Source organism: Camelus bactrianus, chromosome 23 (assembly GCF_048773025.1).
Source record: "Camelus bactrianus isolate YW-2024 breed Bactrian camel chromosome 23, ASM4877302v1, whole genome shotgun sequence".
NCBI classification, from domain to species: domain Eukaryota; kingdom Metazoa; phylum Chordata; class Mammalia; order Artiodactyla; family Camelidae; genus Camelus; species Camelus bactrianus.
In genome coordinates, this window is record NC_133561.1 from 15,032,344 (window position 1) to 15,056,034 (window position 23,691).

The following is a 23,691-nucleotide window of genomic DNA, read 5'->3' on the forward strand; positions in this document are numbered from 1 at the left end:
TGGCAAATTGTCCAAAGCAATGGTTCAAGTTCTGACTGTGTAGGCTCTATTCCAAGACCTACTGAACAAGGTCCCTGGGGAGGACCCTGGAAATCCCTTTTTAAAATAAGCTACCCAAGTGATTCCAATGAAAATCAAATGACTTAGTGTCATTTAAACTGTGCAGTAAATATTTGAATTGAACAAAATTAACTATAGATTTTGTATTTAATATATTTTGTTTTAAATTCTTTGAAAATGTACGTATAGTGTTACCTCTTTTCATCTAGTATATAGTTAGCCGGGATGCCTGCTTTCTCCCCAGATTCTTTATCAGTGAGAGAAAGTTTCAAATAAAATATTTCAGCCACATGTACCTAAATGAATACATATGAATTTTCCTTTATAAGGTTCTTTTCACTTCTTTTAAATTATACAACTAATCCGTGAATACGTTCTCCTGAAGAATTCAAAAATACAAAGTAAAAACTCACTCTTGATTCTTTCTCCTATCATGAACGTGGCAGTTGATTTGCCATGATTCAGAATTTTTAACATAAATTTACATATTTTGTGTATTGTTTTTCCAATAAATGCCATGTGAATTGTTTTGAGATTTCTCATGTCTCTTTCCATACCAGCCTCTGTGTGTGTGTGTGTGTGTGTGTGTGTGTGTGTGTGTAGTGATTGTGTACAGTGTCCCATAGTTAGGATGTACCACCATTTATTTAGGCATCCTCCTATTAATAGATGAACACATAGGTTGCTCCCATTTTTTTCTTTATTATAAACCATACCTCAGTGAACATCCTTGCATATGTACTCTTGTGAACAGGTAGCATTTGCTCTTAAAAAAGGTCTTCCTGTTCTGCTCTTCCTCCCATTTTTGGTTCACCAGCAGTATCTCATAACCTACACCAGTGCACTCTTTTCCAGACTGTAGCCAAAAATTATAGGATCAAGTCAGAAAATTTGCATTCTTGACCTGGCTCTTCATTGACTTGCTCTGTGACCTTGGACCTTTTTCTCCTTTGTTATATGACAACAAAGATTAGAGGGATGACTTTTAGGGTTTCTTACAATTCTAACAATTTCTTATTCTAATTAAGCTTGTGGGTGAAACCCATTCATTTTTATTATATTCAGCTAGTAGCAAGTGCCATTTGAATCTAGTAAAGTAAACCATAAAGTTTCACGGTGCTTATGAATAGAAGGGCATTACACCTTACTCCTCATTAGTCTTCAGCGTTACTTCTTAACTCATGCTTGAACGCCATTTCCAGATGAACTGCTTGTAATGGCGGTGGGCAGCAGCAGCAGCAGCAGCAGTAGTAGTAGTAGTAATAGTAGTAGTAGTTAGTAGTAGTAGTAGTAGTAGTAGTGATAGTAGTAGTAGTTAGTAGTAGTAGTAGTAGTATTAATAGTAGTAGTACTAGTAGTGATAGTAGTAGTAGTTAGTAGTAGCAGCAGTAGTAGTAGTAGTAGGTGGTGCTGGTAGTAGCAGCAGTAGTAGTAGGTGGTGGTGGTAGTAGGTGGTGGTGGTGGTGGTAGTAGTTAGTGGTGGTAGTAGTAGTAGGTGGTAGTAGTAGCAGCAGTAGTGATAGTAGTAGTAGTTAGTAGTAGCAGCAGTAGTAGTAGGTGGTGGTGGTAGTAGGTGGTGGTAGTAGTAGTTAGTGGTAGTTAGTAGTAGTAGGTGGTGGTGGTAGTAGTAGTGATAGTAGTAGTGATAGTAGTGGTAGTTGTTACACCTTTTTTCCCTTTGGCTAACGCTCAATAGTTTACAGAACACTGTCACTCATATAGATCATTTTTAGGCGTTATCAATTTCTCATAAATCCTGAGAAATTAAAGGACTTGTTGAAGATCATTCAGCTAATGAGTTTCAGGGCCCAGACTTGACCTCACATCTTTTGATTACTAAGTTCACTATTGTCTTTTTTAAAATTTATTTATTAATTTATTTCATTTTATTTTGGGGAGAGGTAATTAGGTTTTTATTTATTTATTTGATGGAGGTGCTGGGGATTAACCCAGGACCTTGTGCATGCTAAGCATGTGCTCTACCTCTGAGCTATATCCCCCCCGCTTAAGTTCACTATTTTCTTAAAGACAGTTTCCTCAGACTCATATTTATTTAATTTATGCTGGATTTCTTTTTTTTTTTTTTTAACATTTATAGAGAGCTGGGTATTTATTAGATGCTCTTTAAATATTTGCCCTCCATTCTCAACCTTTTCCCCCACTCCTAGTTTACTTTATACATTATATAGTGGTGGGACTCTGGTCAGTTATGACAGTTTGAGACGTCGAGATGACCAGTACTTTTGAGTCAACGTGTCTTGAGCAGTCAGGAAATACATTACACAAGTCATTGTGGTTATTGTTATCCCTCAAATCACTTGACATAGACCATAAACATTTAGTTCTGGTGCATGAAGATGAATTAGAGGCCAAGCTTAGTCTACAGTGTATCTGTTTCATCTTCACCTTGGAACCCATGTGCCAGTGATGATTCATGGAAATACTTAGTGATGAAGATTGGTTTTGTTTTTGTTGGAAATCTTTTAAAGAATGCTCCTCAAAGTGTGGATTTTTTACTTTCATATACTTTTCTTCCTAACATACCAGCACCGAACTGAAGTTTTTATGTGCAGAATACTCTTTTACCAAAAGGCAATATGGCACACTCCAACTGAGACAAAAATATGGGACTATTGAGACTAAAATGTCCTATTTTAAGCACTTTCTTATTTAAATCTGGTTACTACCATGAAGCAGAAAATCTATTTCCTTCATAGCATTTTAGTTGTTCAGAATATACAAAGCTATTTTTTCCATAGCTTTGATTTTTCCTGAATGCTAAGAAGAGCTATTTGGAATTTGTGAAACTTGATGCGGTCCCTTTCTAAGTTGTGATATTAATTCTGCAGCTATGTCAACAATAGAGTTCCCTGGATGGGTGGCATGTTTTCATGTTTTAGTATTCCCAGGTCCCTCACTCTACAATCCCCTACTCTTTTCCAGAAATTATTAAAAGAGAGAGAAGAGGTGAGGGAAATACAGAAACAGACCACTTGTAACTGTTCTAGAATTTCTTCTGTTTCTTGTTAACTTTTTCCCCTCCTATACTCTTTCTTCAACATCTAAAAAAATTTTTCTTGCCACGGTATCTCCCCCAACCCCCATTGTCCTGAGTGCCTCCCACCCTCCCTCCTCCTGAGAACTTTACAGTCTCATTAGCTGCCCCCTGACTGATGTATGTGCACATACCACGGTTCACTGGTCGTTGGAGCGCTGGAGCCAAGGTTCTCAACTGCTATTACACTGCTCACGTGTAAAGTGCCTGGGGCAATTAATTGCTAATTACGAGCACCGAGTCTGTAAGTGCGTTATTTTGTCTGAAAGCAGGGTTGAGCTTAGCCCTGCAATCATGTCACTGTCACCCACTTGCATGCAGAAACGCTTTCTTAAATGGGAGAGAAAGAGCGACACTCCAGCTTGCCGTCTGGGAACTGTGCACAACTCAAGCTTGTCTGCACCACAGCCTGGTGGAGCACGCAAATGTCATCTGCCCTGGGGCTTTTTCTCAGCAGAAAAAAGGCTAAAACCCTACCCAAAGAACAGGCAGATGTTCCTACCTAAGATTAGTTTTTTATTTGTTTTTTGGCATGGGTTTTGACCAGATGGTATTGAAAGGTAAATGAACCTTGGGAAAAACATTGTTTCTCTCTTGTGTGTTTGTTTTTACTAGTTGTTATTTAGCAACACAATACTGAGGTTAGGATGAAAAAAATCACTCTGTAGATTTTATTCGATAGCTATTAAAGGAGCAAATCGGAAAGATCATATAAATGGAGGAAGACTACTTTTGAAAGTATATGGTGGATTCTGTTGCTTGCTCCTTAAACAGATATGTTCTGGTAAGAGATTGTAAGGACAGAATTAAAGATGGCAACACCGTAAACCATAAATCAAACAGGTTTCATGTGTAACCTGCAGTTGTGGTTTCATGTGTTTCAAACATCTGTTTGTCATGTCCATTAGTATAAAAACTTCAAAGGGATCTAATGTTTTCCCGGGAGGTATCTTTGTGGTAACCTCAATTTTTCTTTCTTAACTGATGTTCACAATCTCTACTTATTGTCTCAAATTTAACATAAAATGAAGTCTTACTCAAGCAGAAAGAATGTGATGAATATGTAGTTGTTCCTGTCTCTAGGGAGTAAACGAGTTATGGATGCATGAATTTCTCAGTTAAAAAAAAAAAACTAGTGAGGCTGAGTTGGTGAAAAGAGAATGTTTACATTTGTTACAACCCAAAATGTATATAATAAAATATATTGTAACTGCATAGTATGATCTAGCCCAGAACTGTGGCTCTGGAGATCACCTTAGATCTAGTGACATCAAGATCTATTAACTTCTTGTGAAAATTAAAGAGGTATTTTTGAGGATGTGGAACTTGAAAACTGGGAGTAAAAAATTGAGATTTTGTGTAACAGTTAAGTGATTGGCTTCTTTGGTCAGTATCTTACTCAACCTCTCTGTAAAAATAAATTTTCTCACGAAGCTCATAAAATAGCTTCATCATTGGTGTTCAGATAACATGTCCTTTACAAAGCTCTGTGTGGTAGTGGTGATGGATGAACAACTCTGTGGAAGTACTAAAACCCATTAACGTGTACACTTTAAATGGATTAGTTATTTGGGGTGTGAATTATATCTCAATAAAACATTTAATCAATATATAATTATATTTGAAAATACTGTGGGGTTTTTTCCTTGATAGATTTACCCCCCAAAAAACGAAACGTTCTTCATGACCTCTTCAGTAGCAAACATATGTATTGAAGTGCTCATTTTGTGTAGAGCACATTTCCAACTGTACCAGCTCACAGGGTTGGGGGTATGGGCCTTCCCGCTGCACGTTTAGATGGCCCAGCAGGCCACTCACTACCACATCCACGTGCTTCTCCTCCCCATATCTGACACGCATGCTCACCAAACCTATGCATGCCATTTTATGTCATTTAATTAAATTTTTAAAATAATGCATTTATGTATAGGCTCTAAAAGAAAGAGTTGTCCTTGTGAAAAAATTGTAGGCTTTGGAAAAACTAGGTAAATGTGAATTGCTACAAAAAGAAATTGATACTGAATTAGGCATGAGAGAAAGAACTATAAAAGATTTGGGGGAACATCACCAAAACCTAGATCATATATTGTAATTAGTCTACTTGCGATACTCACAAGTATCCTAAGTCCTCCAAAACTAGAAATCATAGACAATGCAGTACGATACGTAAGAAAAGATTGGCAGCAGAGTATACATTTAAGTTACAATTAGATATTTAAGGAATGTATATGGCACTTTTTTCAAATTTCTTACTTTAACCTTTCTGATTAGCCATCAGATTAACGATTCCTGCAGCATTGAATAAGAGAACAGGGTTCAGAGACACACATGAAAACTTAGATAACGTGGTAAAGTGGTAAAGGGGCGTCGGATTGGCAGCTAAGAATGGGCTGAAGTTATAGACTCTTGTGTGTGTGTGTGTGTATAACAGAGAGAGAAATAAACAAACAGAAAATAGAACTAAATCTACCTCTGTTGATATTTATGGCCTCATTTTCTTCCTGTCCATTGACTACTGACTTCAAAGCTGCTGAGCCTGAGAAAAGTAATAAAAGATGCTCATTCATTAATCCAGCAAAGTCTGATCTGACAAAGGATCATACATTACACAAGGTTACCGAGATGTGAACACAAAGAGGATATAGTCCCTGTGTATGCTTTTAATGTCAGTTTTTAGCTTTTGAAAATGAATTCTCTTTATTGTACATACATAAAAAGAATGCATTTTGGGGGGTATTCTTTAGAAATGCTGTGAATATTCGGTTTCATACTTGTTCATAAAGCAACAAGTTCTCATGCTCTTCTTACTGAAAACTCTGGCTTCCAATTCCACATCTCCCAAAAGAAATAATACTTCTTCCTGTATGACAGATGAATACTTTATAATTATCCCTATGTTGTTTCTTCCCCTTGGTATTACAGACAGACACACACAGGACTAAGAGCAGTGGATTAGTGACCAGGAAATACGAGTTCTCGCTACAGCTCTGCTCCTAAGACCCTGAATGACCAAAGGGAAGCTGAGGCCCGTCTCTAGAAACAGGACTGGGGTGGAATTGGAACATGTATTCTCTAAGATTGTTTCCAGTGCTTGCAGTCTCTGGGATTGTTCCATTTCTTTGACTTTATTATTTTTAATGGACTTAGAGCCATTAATGAAGACATTCACATATAAAGCATGAATTTAGGACATATGCATTTTTCATGTAAACAGATGAATACAAAGTACGTTCTAGAATGTAAGTTCCATGAAGATTGGAACCCTGTTGGTCTCATTCATGGCTATACCAGGAGTGAAATAAATGTTTGGTTTTTTTTACAGAATGAATACATGTATGTAAATGGAGAGAGAAAATAAGAAAGGAAACTTTAGATCTCAAAGAAATTCTAAAGTAGGGCTCTAACTATTTGGAAGAGTAATAGCTTGAAGTAGAAAGATTTGAAGATAGATTTTTCATTTTGTTTTGTTTTGTTTCCTCAAAGTATGGGGCAGCATGCTGGAAGATTACAGGTTAGGGGAGAGTACACAGGTAGGAAATTTGTTCATTTATTCAACAAATATATAAGTAGCCTCTCATTGTAATGGTTGTCAAACTTTCTGATCTCATGACCCCTTTATACTTTGAAAAATTATTAAAGATCCAGAAGTATTTTGTTTATGTGAGTTATTTCTGTATGTACCACACTGGAATTGAAACGGTGAGATTTCACATTTTTAATTTACCTCATTTAAAATAATGACAATAAGCCCTTTACATGTTAACATAAATAACATTTTTTATGAAAAATATAGTTTCCAAAACAAAAAAAATGTTTAATGAGATGATTAACATTGTTTCACATTTTTGCAAAGACAGTAGGATTCTCGTATCTGTTTCTGCAGTCAATCTATTGCGGTCTGCCATTCGGTTGAAACATATAAAATTATGGAGAAAATCTCGCCTTAACCAGTGATGGAGTTAGTAAAGGGAAGCCCTCACAAACCCTGTGAAGGGTCTCAGGAAGTCTCAGGGGTTTTCATCCCATACTGTGAGAGCCACTGTATTTGAGAAGGATGAAACATGAGTAGAGAATTTTGTAGCTGAAGAAGGAATTTCCAGTTGAAGAAGGTATTGATGTCCTATTTAAAAAAAAAAAAAAAAAAGATGTTAGGAGATCCTTGATAGGTAAGAAGCAGCTTAGATTGGAGGCAGGTATGTGGCTTCCAGTAGTGAGAAGGTTGAGGGAATCTGTAGCTGTAGGTTTGGAGAACGTTGCAGGGTGTAACTGTGATTCCCTTAGGAGGGTGAGGGTGTGATTAGAGTCTGGGAAGGTCTCACTTACTGGTGTACAAGACAGTCAACATTCATTGTTAAATCCAAAATCTCTCAAACGAAGATTGTCTTTTTTATCCCTTCTGGATGTTTCCATAAGGAGAGATAGAAAGCAAAGGTGTTAAACACGTATATAAAGCATTTGTTTCACCTATGATGCCTTGTTTCTGATTCTTTTTCCTTTGCTTTTTTTCCAGACCATCCAGACCTTTCAAGTTACCAAAAAGGTAAAGTAATCTGGGTCATCTTATTAACTAGTGACATGCTTTTTTCCTCTTAGTATTTTCTTTACATTTTGCTATTGTTTTCACCTTCCTCGTTCATATTTTTGTGAAGGAAAAATAAATTTCCCCTGACTTGGTTGCTTGAGGAATCTTGTATCTCCAAAAGTGGTTTTAATCTCAAGGTAGACGTTTAGCCTTTAAATTCTGCTTGAGTTCAATCATTTATATTTGCCTAATTATCTCGAATTCTTTTCTGTAATGGAATGGCTTCTCAATGTCTTACTTGTTGATGAGAGAAGGACCGTTTGGCCAACTACCATGACTTGAATTCATGGCAGCTTATTTCAGATGGGTTGTCTGTGTCGCTTTCTAAAAATTTTTGCTTTCATATTAAGATGGAAGGATTCTTTTTTAGGGAAATTGTCAAGTTTTAGTTTTTCAGTGGAAAAGCAAAATTTTCAATGGACAAGAGTTTCTGAAAAAAAGCATGTCGCATCAGATGTCCTTGTACACTGTGTTTCCAGATACAATATTATTAAGAAACTCTTAGTGATCTTTGAAATGTATTTGCTTCTTTAGCTCAGATGCAGATAACTCTGAAGCGTACCTCAGGAGTTATCCTCTCTGGAGTAAAATTACTACATAAATTTTAATGAGGAAATGCCTTTTACATTAAAAAATTATTTTTGAAAATTGTGGTAAAATAGAGCATAAGATTTACCATTTTAACCATTTTAAAGTGTACAATTCTGTGGTATTAAGTACATTTGCATTATTATGCAACCATTACCACCATCCATCTCTAGAGCTTTTACCGACTTGTAAAATTGAAACTCCATACCCATTAAATAGTACCTACTCATTTCTCCCTCCCCCCCCCAGCCCTTGGCAACCACCATTCTACTCTAACTCTATGAATTCCATTACTCTAATACCTCATATGTGTGGGATAGTACACTATGTGTCCTTTTGTGACTAGCTGATTTCACGTAGCATAACGTCCTCAAGTTTCACCCATGTTGTAACATGTGTCAGAATTTCCTTCCTTTTTAAGGCTGATTGATATTCCATCGTATGCATATACTACCTTTTGTTTACCCATTTTTGCAAAAAAATTATGGAAAAAGATGAAGGAAAGAGGTTATACCAGTAAATATGACATATTAAGAAAATGAATTTCCATTTTTCTAGAAACTATAGGGTCTTCTTCAATGACCAGAAGTTTTCTATTTTGAAAGATTCATATATGTTTTTTTCTGTTCATAGATTGGTATTTATTAAAGTCTTAATTTCTTATTTTTGGTATATACACAGATAAATACAACTTCTTCCTAAAATTAGTCTTTTCTGATTTCTCTTTCCCACCTCAGTTGGAAGTAACCTCTTCCTCTGTTGAATTCACGAAACATTTTATCTGTATCCCTCCAAAAACACATCTCCGTTGACCTGGTTTTGCAGGTATTTGTGTACCTGTGTGATATTCTGAATTAGGCTCTAAGTTCCTTGGAGTATCCCATGTCTGCCATTATTTTATTCCCAGAACGCCAGCCTCCTTACTAAGTCATACTAATTGTTGAATGAGTTTATTCCTTCAAGAAAGAGGGAGTTCTGTAATGTTTCCTTCTGTGAAGTCCTGTAGCATCAATCATTCCTCCCACTAAATTGATAGTTGATGCCGCTAGAAAAGTTTTGATAAACAACATCTTGAAATGCTTACCCTTAAAGGACAAGAGGAATAGGGAAGAGATATTAAAGGAAATAGAGAAGAAATCGAGGAAGAAGAGTTTTTTTTTTTTTTTTAGGAAGAAAGCAGTAGCTAAAGTGTTAAACATTGCTCAGGTTAAGGAGGATGAAAACCAAGCCTGGTTAATTGATCCTGGCGGTTTCAGAAGAGCCAGGAGAGCAGAAGTCAGGCTATCAGGGATTAAGGACTGGGTGGTTGGTCAGGAAAAGGAGGTATTCATACTCTCTGAAGCCTGGCTCTCTGTTCAGAAAGGAAGGGGAGAAAGAGGAGAGTGTTTGCAGAAAGGCTGCAAAAGGGCAAAAGAAAAAAATCTTTGTAAGCTGAGAAAGGAAAATTTACTGTGGAGGGTCTCATTGTAATACAAATGGCCCATTTTAAACAGGCCCCCATATAATGTCACTTGAGCATAAGTTAGCCCTGTGACACTTAGTTTATTTGTTTTAACAGTTATTTCTGATCTTTTTCCAAAGTAAACCCAATAATCAGGTGCTGAGAATCTGTGAGTAGACTTGAGGGACTTGCTGTTGGATGCTCATGAAAACTGCAGTGTGGCAGGAGGCTCCCGGCCCAGGCACCAGGCAGCGTGCCCTCTGACTCAGATCCCCAGGTCACCCGCGCGCACCCTTCATTCACCCTGCGCCCTCTGTTTCTTCCTTTTGTAAAGGGAGGATGAGCCCTTCATCTGTGTGTACTGTTTGAGACTTAACCTGTTGAGAAATGATGTGCACTGTTTACAGCTGGGCCACGGATAACACCGCGGGCCCTAGCCTAAGTGGCTGGTACGGCAGTAGGGCCTCAAAGAAAACTGTCCCCCTGCTCAGTCACTGCAAAAGGACTGCCTGCTGCAACCCGGGATCCCAGAAGTGGGCTGCATTTACAACTATGTTGCGACGTGGTCTAAAGAGTTACAAAATTAGATCAGGCAGCTGAAAGACAAATATTACATGGTATGCAGAAGAAGATATTAGGGTCGAAGGAGTGATCCTCTTGAAAATTTGTCTAATGCACATTCAAAGGAAAGAGGGTACAGATACTTCATTCTGATTTACACCATGGACTATGTCCCTGAACCCAGACTCACCCTGAGTGGAATTAGCGAAAAAATATAGTGGTCAGGTTTATAGGCCATTTTTAATTTCCTTTACTTCACCAATCTTCCTGCTTTATTAGATTCTTATCTTAATATTCCAACCATTGTCTGGGTTTTGTTATTGTACGTGTGGTGCAGTGTGGGGTCTTAGCACAAATAGCCTCAACTGTTTTGTAATATTTAGGAGAAATACTTGTCCGAGTACAGTTCACTCAGACGAGTTGGGCCTTCCCCCCGTGGTGCTTTATGTTCTCAGGACGGTGATTCCACTCCTTAAGTGCGAACAGTTGTCTCTAGGAAAGGTTGGCCTGCGAAACACCTGCTGGGTGAGGAAGTGGAATTGTAATATCGTAAGGTTAAACGTGTTTGGAAGAAACATGCTGAAGTCCCTGATGCCATAAAGTTTCCATATGTAGTCAATGCACGGATACGGTATAGAGCAGTTGCTATAAAATCAAAACCAAATGTTTTCAAAGGCAAGAAAAGCAATTATTGAATGAGGTTTTCCAGGTTGCTAATGCATGTGTGCAGATTTTCCAAAAACACAAACAAAAAGTCATTATATGAGTAAATTAAACCACAGTAGGAAAACTAAGCAATTTGGGGCCCACCGCCCTCTACTGATAACATATTTGTAGGTAAAAATGCATAACTTCTGATACATTTGAAAGAAAATTGATCCATTTAACATAAAGTATAATGAGTAATTGTATAAGCCCAGGGCCATTTTCATTTCATAGGGCTGATATTTTAAAGGTCTAAAAATGTAAAGGACTCTTTTTAAGTCTGAAGCAATGAACAGAAAGTCTCAAATGTGCTATTGACAAAGGACTTTATTGCTTCAAACCAGGTACTTTCATCTTAGTTTGCATTTGGTGGAGGCGGAAATATAGTGTAGAGTCTGTAAGCGTTGGGTGTGTTCTAGAAATACGAAAGCTTCTGACCACTTGGTGTTTACATTTGAACAGCTACAATCAGCATATTGTGATTTACATGTTTTCATTATATTCAGAATTATTCTTGAAAAGTCATTCCATCTTATCAAGCGTAATTTTTCCTTAATGAGTTTTTAAATCCAGAATTTGCAATCTAGTGAATAATGTTCAAACTTAAAGTCCTTTGGGTCGAGGTGATTTTGCAAAGAGGAATTAACTATTAGTGTGGCTTATGAATTTAATTTTCACATGTCAATTTTGAGAAGCATCAGTAGCAAGTTTGGGAAGCAAATTCCTGATGCCTTTTGTTTCTCTTGTGTTTGAAGCAAGAAATAATATCATCGTGGTTAAAAGGCCAGACTCTAGAACCAGACTACCTAGGTTCCTCACTTTGTGGCTTAAAAAAAAAAAATTGAGAGGATATAACTGACATGTAACTTTATGTTAGTTTCAGGTGTATAATATAATAATTTGGTATTTGTATATGTTGCAAAATAATCACAATAAGTCTAGTTAACATTCAGCACCACACGCGGTTACAAATTTTTTTTTCTTTCTTGTAATGAGAACTTGTAAGATCTACTCCCTTCGCAACTTTCAGATATACAGTCCAGTACTATTAACTATAGTCGCCGTGCTGTACATTACACATTACATCCCCAGGACTTGTTTTATTAGCCGGTCTAGCTTGTGACTTTGAACACGTTCTTTAACACGCCTGTGCCTCAGTTTCATCTCATAAAGTTGTGGTGAGAATTAAATGAGATGATCATCTGTGCAAAGCATAAGAGCAACTGGAACTCCTACTGGGTGCAAGGCTATTCTTTATTTTCCCAAGGTTGCTTTTAAAGGAACAATAATGAAAAATGCCTGTGCAAGTGCTCCCTTAAAGCATAATTATGTTATATTTTAACTTCCCTATTAAAATTTAATTTGAACATCACAAAGCCAGATCTATGAAGTTGAGAGATTAGAATATAAAAATCAGTCCATTCTTAGAGACATATAGTAGCTTTTTTTTCAGAATGCCGTTGTTAGCCGCCAGCTTTCTTTACACCACTGGCATGATTTTGAAGAAAAAATTCAAAATATATTAGCAAGAAGCCTATTTCAAATGAGCCAGAAATAGCCATCAGAGCAGCCCAGGTAACTAACACTGTTGAGAACTTCACAGTAATTGCTGACAAGTTAAATGTTTCTTCTCAATAAAAAACTCAAGTAGCCTGAAGTTGGCAGGGTACATTTTGAATTTGAGAAAAGTTCAGTTTAGTCAACTTCTGTTGAGCACTCAGTTCGTATCGAGATCTGGAAGCGTCAAGTTAATAAGGGATGGCCCACGATCTTATGGAAGGGCCCCAGAAACAGGTCTTTCAGTGGAAGATGGTGATTGGGGGTGTGGGGAGGGTGCTGGAAGAAATAGCTTGATGGTAAGATTTGGTAACAGAGAGGAGTTTGTGAGGTGTAGTATGAAACTAAAGCCAGTTTGATTGGAGAGTGAAGGGAGGGCAGGTTCAGGGGTGTTTGTTCATCTAATCAATCAATAGTTTCTGAACTCCTTTTAAAAGGCACTGTTCAAGGCACTGATAGTAGACTCACTCACTCACTCACTCACTCACTCACTCACTCACTCAATCAAAAGTCTTTGCCTTCATGGAACTCATAGTCTAGTGGACATGGTCATTATAGTTATAGCTAAAAGGAAAGTTAATAGGTTTATGGGAAGCTTTAGGTTTGCTTTGGTTATTCTTAAAGTTTCTTCTCTTTGAAATTGTTTATGGGCTAAGTTCTTTTGCAAGAACTAATGGAATAAAAGTATGGAGGAAGGGAATAACTGGAGAAACAAAAGTCCTGGAAGAGAGTCCAAGGAGGATGGATCTTCTGTTAAAATATATTTCTTTCCATTTAGGAAGTAGAGATTTAAGATCTTCTTTTTCCCAGGTGCAGATGTAGCAATAAAATGTTGTTTGTCAGAAATAAAGTTGTGGTATACATATACAATGGAATACTACTCAGCCATAAAAAAGAATAAAATAATGCCATTTGCAACAACATGGATGACCCTGGAGATTGTCATTCTAAGGGAAGTAAGACAGAAAGAGAAAGAAAAATACCAGATGATATCACTTATACATGAAATCTAAAAGAAAAGACACAAACTTATTTACAAAACACGAACAGACTCACAGACATAGAAAACAAACTTATGGTTACCAGGGAGGAAAGGGGGTGGGAAGGGATAAATTGGGAGTTTAAGATTTGCAGATACTAACTATTGTATATAAAATAAACAACAAGTTTCTACTCTATAGCACAGGGAACTATATTCAATATCTTGTAGTAACCTATAATGAAAAAGAATATGAAAAGGAATATATGTATGCATATGGATGACTGAAACATTATGCTATACACCAGAAATTAATACAACATTGTAAACTGACTATACTTCAATTTATAAAATGGGGAAAAAAAGAAATGGACATTATTCTGAGTCTGAATGGCCTGTAACAATGACCACTGCTGCTTTATCACAAAAATGAAAGGAGAGTGATCTTCTAATTTTCTACTACAATTACATATAAATATTTATAATCTCATTAGGTCTTTTATTGATAAATCCCTGTACTAGGTCTGAAATATGAGGATATAACAAATTGCTCTCTTAGGTAGCAAAAAACTTTGCTCTGCTTCTAAGAGGCTTTCTGTGTGAATCTCCCTGCCTTTGCAGTTACGCGGCCCTGATAGCGGACTGGCCTGTGGTCGTCTTGGGCATGTGCACTGTGTTCATCGTGGTCTGTGCCTTGGTTGGCGTATTAGTGCCAGAGCTTCCTGACTTCTCTGACCCATTGCTGGTAAGGAGAATTGAGCCAGTAGAATTTGTTTATCTATTTTCTCTAGTCCAGGATCATCTCAAAAGATGAAGCATTTTAATACATGCTGCACTGTGTTGTTTAGTATCCCATTTCTTTTAAAACTTTCTCAAGTCATCAGTAAGTAAACAGCTCTCTGTCAGGAAGGTGAAGACATAGCAGTGCTCTCAGGTTCACAAAAAGGATCAAGGAACGTGCTCACCATCAAAAATCTGGAAATTTGCTTCTTGGTCTCTGTGTTTAAACTAAAAAACAGTAATTTGGAGAATCTGCATACTGTAAAAACATTTTCATAGAATCTTTAAGACTGAATGTCACTTCTTGCCCCAAAGAACTGTAAGGAATTTTAGTATAACTAAGAAATAGCAGGGTCTGTTTTTAAGTAAATGTCTCTCTGGGGTGGAATAGTGAGGAAAATGTGAGCAAAGATAATGGTAAACTCTTTGTAAAATGCCACTACATGCAAAACAATTTAATTTGACCGTGATTTTTTTAGAACATAAAAATAAGTATTTATTAAATGCTTAGGTATGAATTTGAAAAAGAAGCTTCAGATAAGTTTGTTTATTTTTTCCTCTTCCCTGAGACATGTAAGCTACCAAAGAATCAGATCATTTTGTCACAGTAAATAGGTGATCATTTTTAGGTCAAGTCATCTGCTTTAATGCAGTTCACCTCTGGAGTCGCTGAGAGGAACGTGTATATTTTCTGTTGAAAACTATACATCACCTTGACGTTGCTTTCCCAAGCTGTTGTGACTGTACTTGGCCTGAAATGAAGTACACTAATGGGAATTTGTAATATTTTGCCTTAGGGTTTTGAACCAAGAGGGACTGCAATAGGCCAGAGGCTGGTCACATGGAATAACATGGTGAAAAATACAGGATACAAAGCAACATTAGCAAATTACCCCTTTAAATATGCAGATGAACAAGCCAAAAGGTAATCATTTATTAACTTTGAGACAAAACGCAGCTAATGAATTCCACTTTTGAACATTGCCTGAGCAAACAGATTAAATCGGAAGTGTGTGGGCTCGAAATCTTGGCCACCAAATTTGTTCCAACTGTCATTGTCTTTTAAGATTTTGTTGTGTGAGGACGAAAAAGTGAGGGTTTGGGGTTTCGTTTTCCCTTTTTCAGAAGTGAGAGAATTTATGTTGGTTGCTTATGTTAATCCTTCCAAGTTAATATCATGTGGTAAATAGGCCATGACTTTGAGGATGTACTGTTACCGGGAGGCTTGTCAGCCTTGAAATGGTGAGGGCTTTATTGAAGATCAAACTGTTGTTCCCTTTCAGCCATCGGGATGATAGATGGTCAGACGATCATTATGAAAGAGAGAAAAGAGAAGTGGACTGGAACTTCCACAAAGACAGCTTTTTCTGCGACGTTCCGAGTGAGTGACATTGTGGGTGACAAACCTCTCACCGTTCCCTGGCACTTGGGACTGAACACGATTAATAGTCTAGACCGCCAGGAGTGTGTGGCTGGTCCCACAGCCTCATTCTTTTCTGCTGTGCTTCAAGAGATTTTAGCTTAATTAACTTGTAATTTTACTTCTCTAGGTCAGTCAGCCACTAATCTGAATTTCTTTACCTAGAATTAAAAATTAGTAAGAAAGAGATGATTGAATTATATTCGGTTTTAAGAATGCTATAAATCTAATACAAATTCTTGACACTGCCCAGAATCTCAAGTCATTTGAAAAATTCCTTGTATGTATTTTTGGATTGAACCTTGAAATAATCCACTGTATTAATTTTTAAATTTTTAATTAATTCAAAAAGCATATATTAATAGCCTTCTTGTGCCCACCTCATCACTAAGCACTAGAGGGAGAGAAATGAACAAAATAAAGCCCAGAGGTCCAAAGCTGGAAGGCCTCAGGGACCTAGCTCATGGATGAATGAGAAACGCTAGCTGGGCGTCAGACAGCAGGAGGTGACGGTGCAGCAGAATATGGCCTTGAAAAAACAAGGGCCCAATACTGTCAGGAATCCAGATTTCAATGTGGAATCTCTAGATCTCGAAATGTTGGCAGCAAATTCACCGAACAAAATCTGCTGTGGCCTGGCATCACCCTAGTCCAGTCCCTCTGCGCTGCTGGGGAAGGAAGGGGTAATCGGTCTCTAGGAACCCTGTTTAAGTCTGTAAGTCATTGATTAGCCCTCATGATTACGAATGAGGAATTGTGGATAACTCCAATTTCTGATTAAATGAATATTAACATTGACGCTCTTTGGGTTTCAGCTTTTTGTTATTGTTGAAAGTCCTTCTAAAATGTGTATTTTCCTATCTCCATAAATCACTGGGGGGACCTGATTGGGTCTTTGATGTTTCTAGATCTTGTCAAACCACAGGGTCTTTATTTTGAACACTGTTTCACTATATAGTAATAGAAAGTAGGAGATTAGAAAGAATGTTTAACTGATCCCAGAAAGCAATGCAAGTTTCTTCTTCTGTCTCTTCTTTTAAAACATATATTAGATATAAAACAATTAAACAATAAGGACCTAATGTATAGCATGGGGGACTATATTTAATTTCTGGTAATGAGAGAAATGGAAAACAATCTGAAAAAAAATTTATAAATACAAGTATGTATATAACTGAATCGCTTTGCTGTACACATGAAACTAACATTGTAAATCAACTACACTTCAATAAAAACAAGAATTAATTTTAAAAGACATATTAGAAAAGTTGAACACTGGTTAGTTGCACAATTTTGACTAGTTTATTTCTCTCAAAGTGTTACCATATACTGCTTAACCAACATCTGTCAGTTAATATCTTAACTGGGAAGAACATTAGCACATTCATGAATACATTGTATACATTTTAGTAGTCAATGCTAAGTATTGTCCCATGAGTAGTAGGTTCTGCCTTGGCTAAAGCCATCACTGGCTCTTTAAGAATGAAATGTGCCAGTTGCCACAAGGCTTGTTTTGGTCTTCAGAATCAATCGACATATGTTAATAGCCATTGGATGAAGGCAAGAGTTTACTAAAGAAAACTTCATGGTCATGAATAAAAGCTCATGTAATAAAACTGTTTTCATAAATTTGCAAACTGATTTTCTTTGTCAGCACAATTGGGCATTTTAGATCATAGAAAACTAACCTGCTTTGTTTCAGTTGGTTCATATTAATTTTTTTTAATGGCTGAGGAAGCAGAAATACTACTCATTGAGCACCTATTTATCAAGATCTCATTAAAGTTTCACACCTATTTGAGAAGGTGCTGCTGTCTTTATTTTACGGATGAGGAACTGTTGCTCTGGGAAGTTGGTAGTTGCCTACGATCACCCAGGTAGTAAATGACAGAATCAGGTTACACCCAGTTCTAACTCCAAAGACCATGCTCTTTCTAGTATATCACACAACCTCCCTATTCAGAAATATATTTGGTATTAGTATGATCTCCAAAATTTTTTTCTGGAACTCTGAACATTCAGTCAGAATGTGGACTGTGTCTGTAATCCTGGCCAGCATTCTGTACTTAGTTGACTGTTTTTAGTGCTTTGAAATTGATCACCTGCCATCTTTGCTCTCTAGTTAGCTGCCAAAGAGAACATCTTTATAATCCATTCTTGATATTCCCCAGGGCATCATCCTTCGATGTTATATACCATCATGGTGATGCATTGTGAAATGAAGAGGCAGGCATTCAGTTAATTTTCTGCTGAATGTTCCTACGGATTATTCTTCCTAATTACAGTCTGATCAGAACTAGATTTGTTACATAACTCCTATGAATTTTAAGATATAGTGACTAGACAAAGGCTTTGAGCTAAAGCAATATTATAAAATTACTTTCCTTTCTTTTTTTTTTTTTTTTTAACATTTTCTCCAGGAATTTGTTGAAGCACAGGATTGCCTACTGCTAATGAATTGCCTATGTGGTTTCCCAGTTTGAATTGTCTCTGAATGCTGAGTCTTATGAAATAAATGAATAATTTATAACCCTTTTTCTTTTCTTTTCTCCTATCACCAGGTGACCGATATTCCAGAGTAGTATTTACTTCAGCTGGAGGGGAGACACTGTGGAATTTACCTGCAATTAAATCAATGTGCAATGTAGATAATTCAAGGGTATGTAAAGTAAAACTGAAATATATTTAGTACAAGTAAGGTTATACTTTAAAAATTCCTTTTACTGCCAAAGCACTTAAGTGGCTTACCTACTGAGGAGTAAACACCAGCAGGCTGGCTTTGCATTCTTTCCGATCCCAGGATCAAAGTGTCTCTGTTCCCCCACTTTTAAAACCTACTATCTTCCTTAATAAAGACTCTTTTTTCCTTTCCCACTGTGTTCTTTGTACATGATAGTCTTCTGTATTATTTCACAGCTTATTTCCTTTCAGGTAATTGTTAAGCCTTTTTTTCTTTGTTTGCTATATTTCCTCTTTCCTAATCTAGTTTCATTGTTCACTCCATTTACCCCCAAGGCAGTTGTCAGCATCTTAATTGTGCAGTGAAATGCTCACCTTTCTGGCAATCAATGGGTCTTTGGGGCCAGTACTGTCAAAGGGGAATTTAGGGCACAGGCTAGGAAAGGAGATGCCAAAGGACAAATACATTATCTATGGAAGTGGCCAGGGTTCCAATCCAGATTGTTCTGCACTCTAAACACCGTGCTGCTTTGTAAGACAGAAGGATGCGAGGAGACAAGCACTTCCTCTAGGGCCAAAAGATGTCAGTCCCAGAAAACGGAAAGTCACCCGTTGAGCTTGGGAAAGCTGTCAATTTCACATGTTCAGAGGTAGTTTATCCAAGTAGAAACTGCTGCCTGATGTCACTAATGCACTTGTCCAAGCACAGTAACCAGGCAGAAAAGGAGCTCATGGTGTTCTTAGCATAATTCTAGAACGTCAAATCACTGGTCGGTTGATAATCTAATCACATGCCCTGCTAAGAGCCAGCCTGACAACCCAGTGCAGTCACCTGTCCTATCAACAGGGTTTCTCGATGGAATAGGAGGTAGAAAGGACGCTCTGAGATCACCTACAGACTGGCACTCTCACTGTGCTGACAGAAGTACCCAGGTCACTTAGTTAGTTAGTCCCAGATCTCCTGGCTTTTTTCTTCATTCTGAGAGGCTGCTTATATGTTCTGCAAATAACTGTCCATTGATTAGGATATCGGGATTTTCTGTGCGTGCCATCTTGTCTCTGTGCAACTCCAAATAGATCAAAGTCACAAACCATCTATAAACAGCCCAAAGTTTCTCAACCAGTGGTCCCATTTCCTTCTGTTCTACAGCTATCGGCATGTTATTTGGAAGCTGCGAACATACTTCTCTTGTTGTGGGTTACAGCCCTTCTCATACAGAAAGTGAACTCTAAAGGACTCTAAAGTAGTATGCATGCGGAGTACCTGCTCTGTGCAGGACTTTACGCTGCACCCTTTACATCCCTCACGATGGACCTGGGACCCTGGAATAACACCTTTTGGCGGCTGAGAAGTTTAGCTTAGAGAAGTCAGTCGGGTTACTTGATAATCACGCCTTGGATGAGAACAGTTCACTAACTTCTATACCTTTTCGTCCTCATTCTGCCCTTGCAGTTGGTCTTTAGATCTTCCCTCCCTTGAAGATTCTGAAGTGATTGAATTCACTCAGCTGATTAATAGCTGATGTTTACTGAGTGTTGTTGATATTTGTCAGGAAGTGTTCGGAACACTTTAATGAATTATTTCATGTAATCCTCATGGCAGCATTATGAATGAAACACTGTTGTTTTGCCTATTTTATAGATGAGGAAGGTTCACACTGGGGGTAAGTGGCAGATGCAGGATTTGAAGGCGGCCAAGTCTAGTTCCAGGGTCGTGCCTCTGCTCACCATTCTTCATGCTTCCATAACACATATCACTGCCCCCCAGTTTTGTTTTGTCTTGTACTGTATGTGCCATTTCCCACACAAATGAATCTCAAAGAATCATCATGGCCTCGAATAGGTACTTTTTTAAAAAAGAGCTAGCAAGGCTGGAGAGTAGAGCTCAGTGGTAGAGGTTGTGCCTAGCATGCATGAGGTCCTGGGTTCAATCCCCAGTACCTCCATTAAAATAAATTAATTAATTAATAAGCCTAATTACCTCCCACCTCGAAAATTAAAAAAAATTTTTTTAAAGAGCTAGCAATTTATTCTGTAAGTACATGTTAGACCTTAATGGACTCAAAGACTCAAAAGCCAGTAAGCAGTACTATACCATTACAGTTTTTATAAGTGAACACTGTGTATATATGTATTTCAGATGGTAAAAGTCAGCATTAATATCCCGCATTTCCAAATATTTGAGTGGTGGTGAGTGGCAAACTTGTCTCCAACCTCCCTGGCAGCCAGAGCAAAAAGGAATTCATAATCAGAGACAAAAGTCATATAAATAGGGTAACAAATTTGATTTTTAGAAGAAGCCCGCCTTTCCCTTATACTAAGGCAGGAAATGACCATTCCCCTTAGGCTTCATAAAGGACATGTGATGTGAAGAAAGTTCTTAACAGCAGGTTTACAAGAAGTACAGTACTGAATCTTAGCTGATCTGTAAACCATATCTCAGGTTGTTTGGTAGCAGGAAAGCATTATAGAAGCATTTCTACACAGGATAAAGCAATGAAATCTAAATACGTGGTTTCTGATGGTTCAGTTTGATGCATTTGCAAAGTTTAGACTGTCTAAAGGAATAGATGTACTGTGCTTGTCTGAGTTTTTTTTTTTTTTTTTTTTTTCTCTACTGGGCTCGTAATAAGGATTGGAGAGCTATGAGTTCAAGTCTGTAATCCCCGACCACAACTCAATGATTTGTGATCCTCTTGTGAAAATTTGAGGAACAGACTCACATGTCTGAATGAACTGGCAAGCCAAATATAGATCCATGCCAATAAATGAATAAACTGAATTCAGGGCCCCAGAATTCTACCTCAAGGAACAGAGTTGTAATTTTAACTTTTTAAATTACTACTGTTGTGGGGGAAGAGTATAGCTCAGTGGTAGAGCACATGCTTAGCATGCAGGAGGCCCTGGGTTCAAGCCCCCAGTACCTTCATAAAAAATAAATAAATGAATAAATAAACTTAATTATCCCCCCCAAAAATAAATATTTGTTTTGTCAATTGCAAATGCCCTTATAGTCTAGTTCAAACTCTGCTGTGAACCCAAAATAATATATGTTTCTCATTGAGATAATGTATCCAGTGATATCTTAAATAATAACTACTGGTTAACAGTTCAGATTTCAGATTATGACTGTACCTTTTTAAGTCTCCCAGCTCTGGAGCCTTTTAGGATTTTTATTTGTTATGATGGTTTGAGTAAACTCTGTCCTGAGACCACTTGGCAATCCCCCCACCCTCTAAATCCTAGCTGTTGACCTAAGCACTTGATTATTAACATCAATTTGAATGGGACACACACCAAATGATACAGAGCAGAAGAGCTTAATTGTTGGTGGGTTGACTCCAGAAAACGTCTGGTAATCAGTGTAATATCGCAGTGAGACCAGATGTTTCAATTGTCGCCTGTCTTGTGTTTATAGCACATTGAGTTCAGACTCCCGATCTCATTTGAATTACATGCCACTTAGAGTTCAGACAGGCATTGGCTTCCAAAGTGAAGAGCTTCTGTTTCTGATGCTGTTGTCTACCTCCCCACAGAAATGCTTGTTTTCTTAGACTCTTTCAAAAGGAGCCTCAGTTGACTCCCTTGATCTTCTTCATAACTTTTCCCTGCACTTTGGTTCCTACTGGGTGCACTGGCAGATAGTCGTTAGTAACAGGAAGTGTGTTTCTCTAATCTTGACTCTGCTGGAAACCATTTGCCCTGTTTCTTAGCCTTTGCGTGTTGCAGCAGTTGGAGTTCAGACGAGTCATCCTAAAGAAGGGAGTTAAAATTCGGTGCCTAAGACCCGTTTTACTAGGGTAGCTTTTATGGACCAGCTGGAGCCTCCCTACAGCTTAGAGGACTCCAGAAATGTGTTTTCTAATGTTGTTTTAAAGAGGACTACGGAGCGCTTGCTGTTTGCCTTTTTCTTTCCTCTCTCGGCTCCCTTCAACTCCATACAGGAGGAACTCAGCCACGTGGGGAAGGAGAGTCCAGCAGTTGACTGAACCTGGTATTAAGCACTGAATTTTTTCCCCTTTTCTCCTTTTTCAGCCTCTTAACATATCTTCAACTTAGCCAAAGTTTTACAAGTTTAAGATATCATTTAAAACTCTGCTGGTTTCTTCTTTTTTCTCCTCTTCCTTTACTCCCATTTTAAGCCAACTTCACCCCAGCTAACTAGGGAAGTGTGCAAAGACATGTTATAAGCACATGAGCAAAAATGGTTCCCTAAAACACCCCTATGTGAATACCTAGAATGAAAAAGGCTGTGTTCCTCAGGAGAGTCAGACGAAATTGCTCTCACTAATGCCATTCTTATTTTTATAAACTTCAGAGATTTCTAAATCATTCCTATGAATCCCTTTGCCAAAACTATGGCAAAAATATAGCTGCCTTCTGCATGAAGATATATATACCTGCTTGCCAAGCTCTTTAAGCCCCACAATATAATCTATGACTCTGTATTTAAACTGTCTCAGTCACAAACGGCTGTTAGGGCCGCTGTCCCATCGCACTGACAGACTTTGGCGGTCTCCACAGGTTCATGTAGACCCTTACCTGTAATGTGCTGCGTTTCATGCTGAATTGCAATGATTGGTTTTCTTGTCTGATTCCCTGCCTCATTGTGATCTTGAGGGCAGGACCACTTTTCCTTATTCATCTTGCGTAGGTGCTCAATAAATATTTTTTCCTTTTGGCTGGCTGGCTGGCTGGCTGAGTGGGGACACGTGGCCTTACCCCCCGAAAGCCTAGATAGTCCTTGAGCTCCATTCCTGTAGGTTCAGGGAACTGGCATCCAGCTCAGGGTAGATGTCTCTTCTCTGTCCTTATGTCTTACCCTGTAAGAGACTCCTCAAAAACTGTTTTCCAAAGGTTGTACATCAGTCAGTACCACCTTTGAATTTGAGGTCTGGCCCCCTCCCCCTCCCAAGGCCTATTCACATTTATTTTTGATAGCATCCAGCAAAGTTGTATTTGGTCTATGTTTATCATGGCCAGCTTTTTAATCTTTGGTCAGATACACACATTAAAAAAACCCTGCAATTATTGGAAAAGGTTATTCAAGGACAGAATTCTGTGCCTTCTTTCCCCGTTTTAGCTGGCAACCCTGTTTGCTTTATCTTCGGCAACTGGTTATTTCAGCAAGTACAGACACATTCCCTCTAGCTGATAGTGGGTTTCATAATGAATACAGTTCATTTTCTTCCATCTGAAAACTCTCAGACGCTGTGGTTTCATTACCTTTCTTTCATATCCCTAGGCTGACCCCAGGGACTCGCCTATTATTTCTTTGTGGAGT

At 38.0% G+C, this 23,691-nt stretch overlaps 1 protein-coding gene across 7 annotated transcripts in view; it reads left to right on the forward strand.

Moving 5' to 3' along the window:
• The window catches only part of DISP1 (dispatched RND transporter family member 1), a 200,118-nt gene that overhangs the window by 170,647 nt on the left and 5,780 nt on the right, over window positions 1-23,691 (forward strand). For all 7 annotated transcript variants that reach the window (XM_074351659.1, XM_045509488.2, XM_010973982.3 and 4 more), the window contains 5 exons: window positions 7,626-7,655; window positions 14,150-14,273; window positions 15,106-15,233; window positions 15,592-15,689; window positions 18,290-18,387. In XM_074351659.1, the coding sequence (XP_074207760.1) occupies window positions 7,626-7,655; window positions 14,150-14,273; window positions 15,106-15,233; window positions 15,592-15,689; window positions 18,290-18,387 (478 nt within the window). The remainder of the gene's footprint in view (window positions 1-7,625; window positions 7,656-14,149; window positions 14,274-15,105; window positions 15,234-15,591; window positions 15,690-18,289; window positions 18,388-23,691) is intronic.